Here is a 14,855-nt window from a genome sequence, read left to right as displayed (position 1 = left end):
AACACGTATAGGTATACAGATCAAATGGCAAAATTTCCTCCTCTGGTTCAACCAGTTGTACCCTTAGGAGGATGATAGTTAGCATTTGTGCTGTAAATGTTTCAATAGAGCCAAAAAAAAAAAAAAAACATGAAAAAGTGGATTGTAGCTGAAAAGGCAGCAATGTATATATATATATCTCATTTGATTTATAGAGCTTCTGCCAAGATTTTGAAAGTCCCGGGTTCAAAACCCGATCTTTTCTTTTCATCTTTTAATTAACAGGTTCAGACGTGGGGAGAGAGAGTCAATAAAGTTTATAAAACTATATAAAATATTATCTTGCGTGTTCCTTCAAATCTATACAATAAACATGAATTACATCTAGATATACTGTTGTATATAATATTATGTGCTGATATATATCTACATATATATATATATATATATACAGTTTCATTATCGAGGGAGTACATATATACGATAAAAGTAACGAAGCATGGCCTAGTACGTGTCACTTGTACTGTCTAAAACAACATAACATGCAAACATTTCGTTGATCCAGATCTATATCGTGACGATCAATTCACACAAAAAAAAATCATTTCAAATATATCAAACGTACAATCCCTGTTGCTACCTCAATATCTAAATGAGCTGTCCCATATTTCCTGCTTGGACCAAACCATACTGTTTTATAGGGGAGTTTTTCCACTTCAGAAGGATCATGATTCTGCAATATAAAACCCCCCTGATGCAGAACGCTAATGAAATTGTAATTGTGCCTGGCCAGGTATGATATTATGAATATTTAAAAACAAATTTCAAGTGTTTTCAAACAATAGAGTCTCGTTAAATGTGTGTACCTTTTCACCTCTGGTTGAATGTGCCATTTCTAATCAACTATTCTGTTTATGGATTTTCTTGATGTTGTATTGTCTAGGTAATCAATTTCATTCTTTGTTTCTGATGTTTTATATCAAGTGATTTACGAACAGTCATATAACTTAGTATAATTACCATAAAAACTTGTATAATTTGTGTACACGGGGGTATTTTGTGCAAGTACTTTTTGGAGCTGAAAATGTTGAAAAAAATCAACTATCAATATATTTTGTGCATCAAATATTTTTTGAAAAATAATGTCCATTGCATATGGAGTCCCAAAATCAATGTATGAAGGTGACAATTTTTAGTGCAAAATATTCCCAATAAATTTCTTGACAACTTTCACAAAGAAACCTTTTATTTAGAAGAAATAACATATTGAAATCGCATTGTGTTTATTTTCTTTTATTGGCGACTAATGCATCATTTTAAACTCATTCATGCACCCCTGAAATTTCATAATGGACTGGCCTAGTCTTTGATTTAGAAGAACCTAAAAGTGTCTAAAGTAATGCCTTATTAACTTATGCAGTTTACATTTGTACATTTCTGGACGTGAAACAAGTAAGATAGGAGACTAATTCTAGTGAATTATTGGGAAAAAAACATCTTTATATAATCTGAGCTTTGTTGAAGACATTGACCTCAGACAATCAAAAGAACAATATTGATTGTTATACATGTGTTGTATGTGATTAGGATTCCAATATAGATTTATTAAGATTTACTTAAACTTGACAAGTTTTTCAAAACACGTAAACATCTGTAGGTCATTGTCCTTATCGGAATCAATAACAAACAGATATATTATAACATTGTCTATTGCATGTTTACCTCTTTATAGACGCTGTTTAGATGTATGGTAATTATAACTTCAGCTAATTCAGCTACAGACAGAATTGATCGATTCATCTTCTTGTAGATGATCGGTTGAGCCATAATTTTACTGGTAAAACTGCAAGGAGGTTAACATATTAGAGTAACTCCATTTACCTTAATCTAAGATGGCAATGATGCATCGAGGTCACCATGCATAAGGGTTACTGAAGTTACTCTTATATTTGTTTATTCCCAGTTAAAGACTGTGGTTAAAAACATTGCCAATTAATGGGTATTAAGGCAAATTTTGAAGGATTGGGGCCTCAATTATAGAGTTGGATAGGGAATTCTGCAAGTCCAGCACAGACACCAGCTGTTAATAATGTCAAATGTGTTACCACTGGTCAAAACCTTGGTCGTGTGATTAAGATAATTTAGAAATTTGGGTGTCAGATATTTTACCACAAATTTTCCAAAACTGAGTGACATTCTGATCTATTAGAGTTGCTTCCCTTGGTTTCACCCTGACAGTTACCTGTCAATACCCGTCCAGAGTTACTTCCCTTCGTTTCACCCTGTCCGTTACCTGTCAATACCCGTCCAGAGTTACTTCCCTTTGTTTCACCCTGTCAGTTACCTGTCAATACCTGTCCAGAGTTACTTCCCTTTGTTTCACCCTGTCAGTTACCTGTCAATACCCGTTCAGAGTTACTTCCCTTTGTTTCACCCTGTCAATACCCGTTCAGAGTTACTTCCCTTTGTTTCACCCTGTCAATAACTGTCCAGAGTTACTTCCCTTTGTTTCACTCTGTCAGTTACCTGTCAATACCCGTCCAGAGTTACTTCCCTTTGTTTCACCCTGTCAGTTACCCGTCAATACCCGTCCAGAGTTACTTCCCTTTGTTTCTCCCTGTCAGTTACCTGTCAATACCCGTCCAGAGTTACTTCCCTTTGTTTCACCCTGACAGTAACCTGTCAATACCCGTCCAGAGTTACTTCCCTTTGTTTCACCTGACAGTTACCTGTCAATACCCGTCCAGAGTTACTTCCCTTTGTTTCACCCTGTCAGTTACCTGTCAATACCCGTCCAGAGTTACTTCCCTTTGTTTCACCCTGACAGTTACCTGTCAATACCCATCCAGAGTTACTTCCCTTTGTTTCACCCTGTTAGTTACCTGTCAATACCCGTCCAGGGTTACTTCCCTTTGTTTCACCCTGTCAGTTACCTGTCAATACCCGTCCAGAGTTACTTCCCTTTGTTTCACCCTGACAGTTACCTGTCAATACCCGTCCAGAGTTACTTCCCTTTGTTTCACCCTGACAGTTACCTGTCAATACCCGTCCAGAGTTACTTCCCTTTGTTTCACCCTGTCAGTTACCTGTCAATACCCGTCCAGAGTTACTTCCCTTTGTTTCACCCTGTCAGTTACCTGTCAATACCCGTCCAGAGTTACTTCCCTTTGTTTCACCCTGACAGTTACCTGTCAATACCCGTCCAGAGTTACTTCCCTTTGTTTCACCCTGTCAGTTACCTGTCAATACCCGTCCAGAGTTACTTCCCTTTGTTTCACCCTGTCAGTTACCTGTCAATACCCGTCCAGAGTTACTTCCCTTTGTTTCACCCTGTCAGTTACCTGTCAATACCCGTCCAGAGTTACTTCCCTTTGTTTCACCCTGACAGTTACCTGTCAATACCCGTCCAGAATTACTTCCCTTTGTTTCACCCTGTCAGTTACCTGTCAATACCCGTCCAGAGTTACTTCCCTTTGTTTCACCCTGTCAGTTACCTGTCAATACCCGTCCAGAGTTACTTCCCACCTTTACCTGTTTACCCGTCAGAGTACTTCCTTGTTTCCATTCCGTCATACCCGTCCAGAGTTACTTCCTTTGTTTCCCCTGTCAGTTACCTGTCAATACCCGTCCAGAGTTACTTCCCTTTGTTTCACCCTGTCAGTTACCTGTCAATACCCGTCCAGAGTTACTTCCCTTTGTTTCACCCTGTCAGTTACCTGTCAATACCCGTCCAGAGTTACTTCCCTTTGTTTCACCCTGTCAGTTACCTGTCAATACCCGTCCAGAGTTACTTCCCTTTGTTTCACCCTGTCAGTTACCTGTCAATACCCGTCCAGAGTTACTTCCCTTTGTTTCCCCGTCAGTTACCTGTCAATACCCGTCCAGAGTTACTTCCCTTTGTTTCACCCTGTCAGTTACCTGTCAATACCCGTCCAGAGTTACTTCCCTTTGTTTCACCCTGTCAGTTACCTGTCAATACCCGTCCAGAGTTACTTCCCTTTGTTTCACCCTGACAGTTACCTGTCAATACCTGTCCAGAGTTACTTCCCTTTGTTTCACCCTGTCAGTTACCTGTCAATACCCGTCCAGAGTTACTTCCCTTTGTTTCACCCTGTCAGTTACCTGTCAATACCCGTCCAGAGTTACTTCCCTTTGTTTCACCCTGACAGTTACCTGTCAATACCCGTCCAGAGTTACTTCCCTTTGTTTCACCCTGACAGTTACCTGTCAATACCCGTCCAGAGTTACTTCCCTTTGTTTCACCCTGTCAGTTACCTGTCAATACCCGTCCAGAGTTACTTCCCTTTGTTTCACCCTGTCAGTTACCTGTCAATACCCGTCCAGAGTTACTTCCCTTTGTTTCACCCTGACAGTTACCTGTCAATACCCGTCCAGAGTTACTTCCCTTTGTTTCACCCTGACAGTTACCTGTCAATACCCGTCCAGAGTTACTTCCCTTTGTTTCACCCTGTCAGTTACCTGTCAATACCCGTCCAGAGTTACTTCCCTTTGTTTCACCCTGTCAGTTACCTGTCAATACCCGTCCAGAGTTACTTCCCTTTGTTTCACCCTGTCAGTTACCTGTCAATACCCGTCCAGAGTTACTTCCCTTTGTTTCACCCTGTCAGTTACCTGTCAATACCCGTCCAGAGTTACTTCCCTTTGTTTCACCCTGTCAGTTACCTGTCAATACCCGTCCAGAGTTACTTCCCTTTGTTTCACCCTGTCAGTTACCTGTCAATACCCGTCCAGAGTTACTTCCCTTTGTTTCACCCTGTCAGTTACCTGTCAATACCCGTCCAGAGTTACTTCCCTTTGTTTCACCCTGTCAGTTACCTGTCAATACCCGTCCAGAGTTACTTCCCTTTGTTTCACCCTGTCAGTTACCTGTCAATACCCGTCCAGAGTTACTTCCCTTTGTTTCACCCTGTCAGTTACCTGTCAATACCCGTCCAGAGTTACTTCCCTTTGTTTCACCCTGTCAGTTACCTGTCAATACCCGTCCAGAGTTACTTCCCTTTGTTTCACCCTGTCAGTTACCTGTCAATACCCGTCCAGAGTTACTTCCCTTTGTTTCACCCTGTCAGTTACCTGTCAATACCCGTCCAGAGTTACTTCCCTTTGTTTCACCCTGTCAGTTACCTGTCAATACCCGTCCAGAGTTACTTCCCTTTGTTTCACCCTGTCAGTTACCTGTCAATACCCGTCCAGAGTTACTTCCCTTTGTTTCACCCTGTCAGTTACCGTCAATACCCGTCCAGAGTTACTTCCCTTTGTTTCACCCTGTCAGTTACCTGTCAATACCCGTCCAGAGTTACTTCCCTTTGTTTCACCCTGTCAGTTACCTGTCAATACCCGTCCAGAGTTACTTCCCTTTGTTTCCCCTACAGTTACCTGTCAATACCCGTCCAGAGTTACTTCCCTTTGTTTCACCCTGTCAGTTACCTGTCAATACCCGTCCAGAGTTACTTCCCTTTGTTTCACCCTGTCAGTTACCTGTCAATACCCGTCCAGAGTTACTTCCCTTTGTTTCACCCTGTCAGTTACCTGTCAATACCCGTCCAGAGTTACTTCCCTTTGTTTCACCCTGTCAGTTACCTGTCAATACCCGTCCAGAGTTACTTCCCTTTGTTTCACCCTGTCAGTTACCTGTCAATACCCGTCCAGAGTTACTTCCCTTTGTTTCACCCTGTCAGTTACCTGTCAATACCCGTCCAGAGTTACTTCCCTTTGTTTCACCCTGTCAGTTACCTGTCAATACCCGTCCAGAGTTACTTCCCTTTGTTTCACCCTGTTAGTTACCTGTCAATACCCGTCCAGAGTTACTTCCCTTTGTTTCACCCTGTCAGTTACCTGTCAATACCCGTCCAGAGTTACTTCCCTTTGTTTCACCCTGTCAGTTACCTGTCAATACCCGTCAGAGTTACTTCCCTTTGTTTCACCCTGTCAGTTACCTGTCAATACCCGTCCAGAGTTACTTCCCTTTGTTTCACCCTGTCAGTTACCGTCAATACCCGTCAGAGTTACTTCCCTTTGTTTCACCAGTTACCTGTCAATACCCGTCCAGAGTTACTTCCCTTTGTTTCCACCCTGTCAGTTACCTGTCAATACCCGTCCAGAGTTACTTCCCTTTGTTTCCCCTGCAGTTACCTGTCAATACCCGTCCAGAGTTACTTCCCTTTGTTTCACCCTGTCAGTTACCTGTCAATACCCGTCCAGAGTTACTTCCCTTTGTTTCACTCCTGTCAGTTACCTGTCAATACCCGTCCAGAGTTACTTCCCTTTGTTTCACCCTGTTAGTTACCTGTCAATACCCGTTCAGAGTTACTTCCCTTTGTTTCACCCTGTCAGTTACCTGTCAATACCCGTCCAGAGTTACTTCCCTTTGTTTCACCCTGTCAGTTACCTGTCAATACCCGTCCAGAGTTACTTCCCTTTGTTTCACCCTGTCAGTTACCTGTCAATACCCGTCCAGAGTTACTTCCCTTTGTTTCACACTGTCAGTTACCTGTCAATACCCGTCCAGAGTTACTTCCCTTTGTTTCACCCTGTTAGTTACCTGTCAATACCCGTTCAGAGTTACTTCCCTTTGTTTCACCCTGTCAGTTACCTGTCAATACCCGTCCAGAGTTACTTCCCTTTGTTTCACCCTGTCAGTTACCTGTTAATACCCATCATAGTAAACTAATGAGGAAGTAACTTTGATAGATTGGAATGCTTGGTGGGGGCAAATGGTCACAGTGTCCAAATTTCAACCACTTTCTAGAAAATTTGTTAATTTATGATGCCCACATTTATTTAGGGATTTGCCACTTGAAATTAGAACAGTTGTGTTTTTCATGGAACTCCGGCTTTTCTCAACCACACAAACCGGGAATATTCTTTTTATGGCCTGATCAGTATAGTCAGACATATATAGTTATAAAACACGACCAGAAAAACAAAGAAATGATAGTTTGTCTTACTATCGGCCACAGTTACCGTTTATGATCAATATAAGTGAGTGCTTGTACACTATGCCTGTTATAATTACATATTTTGGTGTCATAATTACCCGGTTTATAGACTGCTTACTAGGTTCCGCACTACTGTATTGGAAGGCAATAAAACTATTGAATATTGATAGTGTACCTGTCTGACTGTTTGTTCACAAGGGAGGTAATCAATAATTAAACTCGTGACCTACTAGTATCTTCTGCTGTTATGACACTTCGATACATAGCAACCTTGATCTAGGGAACATCCCCATAGACATCGGTGCCACTTTTTCCTGGGTAGTCTGACTGTTTGATGTCAGTCAGAGATAGTGGTATATAAATCTAGCAAATAGCCCATGCATGGTGTCTTGCACAAGTAATTTGCTAGGTATGTTTTGTTATTCATCTTCAGTAGATTTTCATAAAATGGTGGTCTGTTTCTAATCACTTAGGTGTCAAAGATCGCTTTGTACCAATTTTATTGCCTCTCCTTCTCATAAAGAATTGATGAACAATTCTTACCGGTAGCTATTGTTTGCCTTAAGATCCCTGCTGATGAATGTTCCATATTGAAATAAATCTTACGAAGAGATTGCTGTTGCTAATACCATAGCAGAACAGTTTGATATTTAATAAAGATAATAATAATTGTAAGATTTTGATTGTAGGTTGATGATTTTTTACAGGAACTCTGAGTTTCCTTCATCATGGAAGCCTGATAAATCCTGATTTTGTGGGGGAAAGGCTATTTTTCTTGAAATTCAAAGGTGGAAATGTTTTAACCTTAACGGATGATAAATTACAAGTGCAATATATGTTGTTCTATAATATACGTTTACTTCATATGATATTAATATTGTAATCTACCTTTAGTCCCTAGACAGCTTCAGTGTTTTGAATTATTACTCAGCAGAAATAAACAATAGGTCATTAACTAAACCAATTAGGCATCTCTTAACTGGTATGTTAACAATGAAAATTCTCAATGTAATTCTCTATGGAAATAATAAGTTTGCTACTCCTACGTTTGTCATGTAATATTTATTTTAGAGCCAGACAAGGGATCAGGGATAGGTACAGTCCACATGTATGTGATGATCACTTAACAATAGTGTGTGTAGAGTTGGTAAGAATAATAAACAGTATATTATAGTGTTCTTGTAGCTTCTCATAAAGTGGTTTATCTCGTCATTCTACCGCTAGTCCTCCACCTCTGGTTCATGTGGCCTAGTGGTTAAGGTGTCTGACAATCTACCACTAGCCCTTCATCTATGGAACATAGTGGCCAAGTGGTTGAGGTGTCTGACATTCTACCACCAGCCCTCCACCTCTCGGTCATATTGGCTGTTTAGTTAAGGTGTCTGACAATCTACCACTAGCCCTTCATCTATGGAACATGGTGGCCAAGTGGTTAAGGTGTCTGATATTCTAAAACTATCCCTCCACTTCTAGGTCATGGTGGCCAAGTAGTTAAGGTGTCTGGCATTCTACCACTAGCCCTACATCTATTGAACATAGTGGCAAAGTGGTTAAGGTGTCTGACATTCTACCTTTGCTGAAAAGTTAAGGTGTCTGACATTCTAACACTAGCCCTCCACTTCTGGGTCATGGTGGCCAAGTAGTTAAGGTGTCTGGCATTCTATCACTACCCCTACTCCTCTGGGCTGTGATGGCTGAGCATGTAAGGTGTCTGACATTCTACCACTAGTCATCCACCTTTGGGTCATGGTGGCTTAGTGGTTAAGATATCAAACATTCTACCGCTAACCATCCTGCATTACATCGATCACATACACTATCTTGAAGAGAGTGTCCAGGCATTTTAATACTAGCCATCCTCATCTTGGCCAGTGCATTGAGGAGTTAAGATGTCAAACATTCTACCACTAAACCTCCACCTTAACCCTCAATCACCCTGGGTTACAATCACATACACTATCTTTAGGAGAGCGTCAACATGTTCTGACACTAGCTGTTCACATCTGGGCAAGTGGATTTAGGGGTTAAGATATCAAACATTCTACTGCTAGCCCTCCATTTTGCAGAGAGCATATATGATTGAACCTGGGAATCAAGGATGTCCAGTTTTGGACCAAGGTTATTTCAGTCACAAAGTCGAACATGTACCCTTTTCCCTCTACCTTTGGGCCATGGTGTTTACATGGCCTCCAATATATAATATTCTATCCCTAGCCTTCTATTTCCTCTGGGTTTGAATCTGTGGAAAACAGTTGTATATCAATATTTCTGTCAAATTTAACCTAGGTCTAATCTTTAACAGGGTTGTACCAGTAGAGGAGGCCAGCATTGTGATAGCAGTATCGTCCCCACACAGAAAGGAGAGTCTGGAGGCTGTCAGCTACGCTATAGATACTGTCAAGGCTGTCGTACCGATATGGAAAAAGGTAACTACTGGCAGTGACTGCCAACAAATACACTGAAGATGTACAGTCAAACTTGTCTATAAGGCCACCTAAGGGATTACTAAGGGAAGTGGTCACTATAGCCAAGTTGCATCATGTCAAATTGTGTTATAAATGGCCATTTGGGACCCTAAGAAAGTGGTCTTAATAAGCAGGTGGTCTTTATACAGAGGTGGTCACTAAGACAGGTTTAACTGTAATTACAATTGACTTTTAACAGTTCTAGATCAGACTTCAATTTAATATAATCTTAATTCAACCAAGGCCTTATGGTGTCAGTTTAGCAAAACTAGATTAATACAAAATATTTTACATTTTTCATTAACTTTTTTATTGGTTTTTATACTTTTGCAATGTTTGTATAGCTTTTGACTGGATAATTGTATTATGGATGTTCTGCTTACAATGTATATTCACTTCAAGAAATCAATTTTACTAATTACAAAAAAAAAAAAAAAAAATCTCAGTGCATGAAACAATGGTTTACCGGAAAGATATTGTTTTGGCAGACTGTAGTGACATATTTTAATGAAACAAACCACAAGAAGCATATATAGACTATATACAGCATGTTCATATGTATTGTTTATCAAAGAATATATTATAATTATAACAAAAACATATTTTGGCAAAAGGAGCAAGCTTAGGTTATTGAAGTATCAGTATCTATTTTTTTTTTTTTTTTTTTTTTGCAGGAAATCTATGAAGATGAAAGTACAGCTTGGAAAGAAAACAAAGAATGTGCATGGACAGAACCCTCCTGATATTAGACATGTGTTAGTTACATTCAATTGGTTCCATATAGATATTATCAGGTCCTGGTTGAGAATTTGAACAGTTATAATCGAGTACAAGGGGAAAAGTCTGGAAAAAGCTATATAAATGGTACATGTATTGATTATATTCAAAACAGAGGACGACTTGATTTATGCGAGCTGTTCTGAGAAGTCTTCTCAAAAGATCTTCCATCTCATAGAAAGATGAGTTTAAAAAAAACCGAAGAGCTACAAAGTTTAGTGGAAGACCTGTGCAAAGGCCCATAACTCTTACAAAAGTCATGGAGTGATTCTTGTTTTTCAATAATATTCTGAGATTTACCAGAGTTACTTCCCTTTATTCCATTATCACACTGACTGCCCTTCATTTCACTCTGTACGAACTGGGAGGCAGAAACATATATACATAGAGATTGGCAACTCCCCCATTTTTATGATTGGCAGATGTACCTCAGTATGTGCTTAGGGGTTTTTAGATTTAAACTCTTAAATAGTAAGATACAGCAGAATAACTTTGATATGTTATAAAAGTTCAGTAATTTTCAGATGGTATGAGTATGATTTTGGAAAGAAAAAATAGTATTATATATTAAAAAACAAAATGTACTTCCGGTTTTGAATGTCTGATTTTGGGGAGAAAAAAAAACAACAGGTGAAATTGCTTATTTTCATGCTTTCAGAAATCAAATTAGATATCATCAATCGGTAAAACTGGTTACATCCAACCATGATATATAATTTAAACTTTGTGTTGATGCAAAAGTATCATGTTTAAAAGAATACACTTAAAAGTAGTTAGCCAAGGGAAAATGCCTATAAACCGGAGGTCCCTCTGCCGTCAACAAAGACAAAGAAGGAGTTTCCAATCTCTGTGTATATATGTTTCCGCTTGGAGGGAAGTAATTTGATGGACAATGTTTTAAATTGTTGATTATACTGAAATCCATATTATAAAGATGTCTTTGTTAAGCAGGTTTTAATGGTAAAATTCCCATTGATGATACCAATGGTAATTATAAGCATGTATAAGGTTTGGATGTTTTATATCTACGTACACTAGTCTATGAACAAGTATTTCTGTATGTACCCCAGAGTATATATATAATCAGAAGAAAAGTTTACTAACATGTTTAGTGGAAATGTGTATTCTTTAACTTTGTTTTTACTGTGTACATTTGATTATATACAAATTAAATCCTGCTACTAACACAGGGACCTGGCACGAATTTTTGAACCAACAGTATACATACATATATTATAGATACTATTATATGTATGTATGTATATTTGGTTAAAAAAATCCGTGCCAGGTCCCTGTGGCTACTAATAATAAGAAATTATATCAATTTATTATCTTATTAGTAATCTTTTAATCTAATATTTGAATACCTGTTGATTTGATTGTTTGTTACTGACATGTGATAAAGCTAGAAAATAAGTAGAAATTAAATATAAAGGAACAAAACAATGCTACATGAATTGTATAAAAATTTCTCAGGAAGGTCTCCATAAGGATCATTCTTTCAATGGTAGGGTATAATCTTTTAAATCAAAGCAAACAGTGGGATTTTTATCACAGGAAATTCTCATTTTACTATAGGATTTCTATGTTTAATTGGTATATTTATTGTTTATCATATTCTCATTAATATTTATAAAAAAAATATCTAATTTTGAAACGTCAAATATTAAAAATTTCATAAATAAATTTTAAGAATGAACCTACAAGATACTCAAACATAAGTAAGTAGTATATGTACATGTGCATGCCGTAGCTGGTAACAAATATGAAACATTTAATAAAGAGAACATAATGACAATAGTCTTGCGTTAATGGACAAATATTAGACCAAAAAAAAAAAAATATCTGTTTAGGGTTACCCAACCAACATGTACCCTAATTTTTTACCCCAGACCCTTATTTTTTTCCCACTTTTCTACAAAAAAAAAACAAAAAGTTGTGATTTCAATCTCAGACTCAGGTTCCGGCCATTATTTAAGAGTGAAATACAGTAAAAAATATCCTCTCTACCTACGACCCTGTTTTTGTTTTTTTTTTGCCATTGTAACCCTAAACAGACTTCTTTTTTTTTTTTTTTTTTGGCTTTATTCATCTGGTAATGCACTGTTGTTACTACTACATAATGTACAGTTCAGATGTAGAAAATTCGACGGGTTTTTTTTAAGTTTGAAAAGAGAGGAGTTAAAGTATGATGACATTGTTAGCCTATCTGTGATGTTGTTATTTTGACAGAGCGATGTACCACATTGTCATATTTTGTATTCACTGTGTATAATAAACAGATCCATGGTTGTGGAAACATATAGTATTAAAAAATTTGAATAAAAATGAATTGAAGCAGACATATCAATTTCTTCATTTTTTAGCCCACCATCATCATATGGTGAACTAATCAAATCACATTTTGTCCGTCGTCCGTCCAAGACTGTCCATCCGTCCGTCTGAGATCCTTTTTGGGCTATAACTCAAAAACTGTTGTTTTTTCCCCATTACCATAGATCTTAGTCAATACCAAATTACTGTTTCCTTTTGTTTCTGGTCTATACAACTCCAAAACCATCCAATGCAGGTCCTTGACACTTTCTCTATACATCAGACAAATGCCCTAGTTGTGCATTTTGCTCTTGTGGACCCTTAATTTTTTAAATGTTTTCCGTTACCATGGACACACTTAGTCAGAAATACTGAATTACTGTTTCCTTTTGTTTAAGGTCTATAACTTCAAAGCCGTTAACGCAACTCCTTGAAACTTTCTGTATACATACATATATCAGACAAATGCCCTAGTTGTGCCTTTTGCTGTTGTGGACCTTCCATATTTGAGATCTTTTCTGTTACCATGGAAACACTTAGTCAAAAATACAAAATAACTGTTTCCTAAATTGTTTCCGTATTTTTATTATCATTGAGTGGACTCTCAAAAGTACACCTTTCAAAATTTGTAATGATAATAAATTCAATATCATTTATAAAGAAGTATTTATGTAGATTAAACTCCATACCCATTATCCAAAGATGGCAAAAGTATAAACAGGTATGATTATCTTCACTTTACATCATTATACCATAGTGAATCTTTGTAGTTACCTCCCCTTCTTTCAAACATGACTTCATATGCAAATTACTTTGTACCACATAATTGATATGGCCAAAAATATTATAAATCAAATCCAAGCTTTGCAGGGTTAGTGGAAGGGTGGGGCACCTCATGACAACCTCGCTCTATGAGAAAATACCAAGAAGTACTACACTTATTTTGTAAAAACTATACAGATGTGTGCGACATATTTCAAATGTTATATATATAACACCTTTGTGACCCAGATCCGATGTAACACACTTAACCAATCCACCATTTAATTATCACTCATCACAATGTGGTAGTTTACATACAACCCTTGAACCCGTCAGTGTGCAATAAAAGGACTGCCTTGATGACCACATTGTCCATTATCTATTGTACCAGGTAAGCAGAGTTACCTGCCTATTTTAACTGCTTTCACTTACTACTGCAGTAAAGTAGTTATCAGAACATTTCCACTTCAAGTAGTGGTATTAACTCATTTGCATATTGAGAGAAATATTATGAAAGTTGTCAAAGTTTTTAACAGGGGAGATAACTCTTCACACACATTTCTTGTATCTTGGAAATTCCAGCAGATGCTTGCTGTTCCATGGAAATTAGTCCGACCTGGCCCAAAGGTGTCATGCCGCAGTGTCCGGCATCTATCCGTCCATCCGTCTGTTAACAGTTCTTGTTATCGCTATTTCTCAGAAAGTGCTGAAGGAATCTTTCACAAATTTTATATGTAGGTTCCCCTAGGGCCCTAGTTGTGCATATTACATTTTGAGACCAATCAGTCAACAAGATGGCCAACAGGCAGCCAATCTTGGTTTTCAATAGTTGAAGTTTGTTTTCGCTATTTCTCAGATATTTCAGAAGGGATCATTCTAAAATTTCATAAGTAGGTTCCCCTTGGGCCCTAGTTGTGCATATACTGACGTTTAGGACCGATCAATCAACAAGATAGCTGACCGGTCCCCATCTTGAATTTTTAAAGCCACAATTCACTGAGGCTAATTCTGTTACATAACCATGAAGCAAAATATGACATTCCTTATGAAACAAATAACAAAAACAAAAAATGTTGACAAATTCCACGGCATTGTTAAGTATTTTGATTGATACCGTTGAAATTCCTAATTGTTGATCAGTACAATACCCATAACCGAGCCAAAGTCAGGCTGGTTAAACAAATGCAATACATAACCACTGAGGAGTTGATGAAATTATTTTTAAACAAGAATATGCATCTAATAAGGTAAACACACTACTGTAAGAGCAATATGAGTAGTTCTAGACAAAAATTTCTTTACTACACTAGCAAGGGCAAGGGTTCGGCATACAAAACATTCGACAACTATGTTTAATGGCGGACAGTAAGCGAGTTTGAACATTTCACATACATTTCACTACAGTGGGCTTTTCTGGCATATCACAGTAAAACCAACTAAATTAATTTCTATTAGAACTGGTTTGTTTCCGAAACATGTGCAAATTTTAATGTACTCTTAGACAGAATTGTCCCTTTAAAGTTGAATTTTGTTACCAATATTTATCAGAAACCACTGGGTTGTCTTTTAACATAGTGACTTGTTCTCAGAAAGCACTGAAGGG

The 14,855-nt window shown here is 38.0% G+C and overlaps 1 protein-coding gene across 2 annotated transcripts in view; it reads left to right on the top strand.

Annotated features, from left to right (window-relative positions):
• The window catches only part of LOC138333757 (molybdopterin synthase catalytic subunit-like), a 92,832-nt gene extending 80,313 nt beyond the window's left edge, over window positions 1-12,519 (top strand). For both annotated transcript variants that reach the window (XM_069282332.1, XM_069282331.1), the window contains exons 6-7: window positions 9,238-9,361; window positions 10,075-12,519. In XM_069282332.1, the coding sequence (XP_069138433.1) occupies window positions 9,238-9,361; window positions 10,075-10,143 (193 nt within the window). In that variant the 3' untranslated portion in view covers window positions 10,144-12,519. The remainder of the gene's footprint in view (window positions 1-9,237; window positions 9,362-10,074) is intronic.
• The last annotated feature ends 2,336 nt before the right edge of the window (window positions 12,520-14,855 follow it).

The sequence above is a fragment of the Argopecten irradians genome, chromosome 10 (genome assembly GCF_041381155.1).
Source record: "Argopecten irradians isolate NY chromosome 10, Ai_NY, whole genome shotgun sequence".
NCBI lineage: Eukaryota > Metazoa > Mollusca > Bivalvia > Pectinida > Pectinidae > Argopecten > Argopecten irradians.
This window is presented reverse-complemented; position numbering and strand designations above follow the sequence as displayed.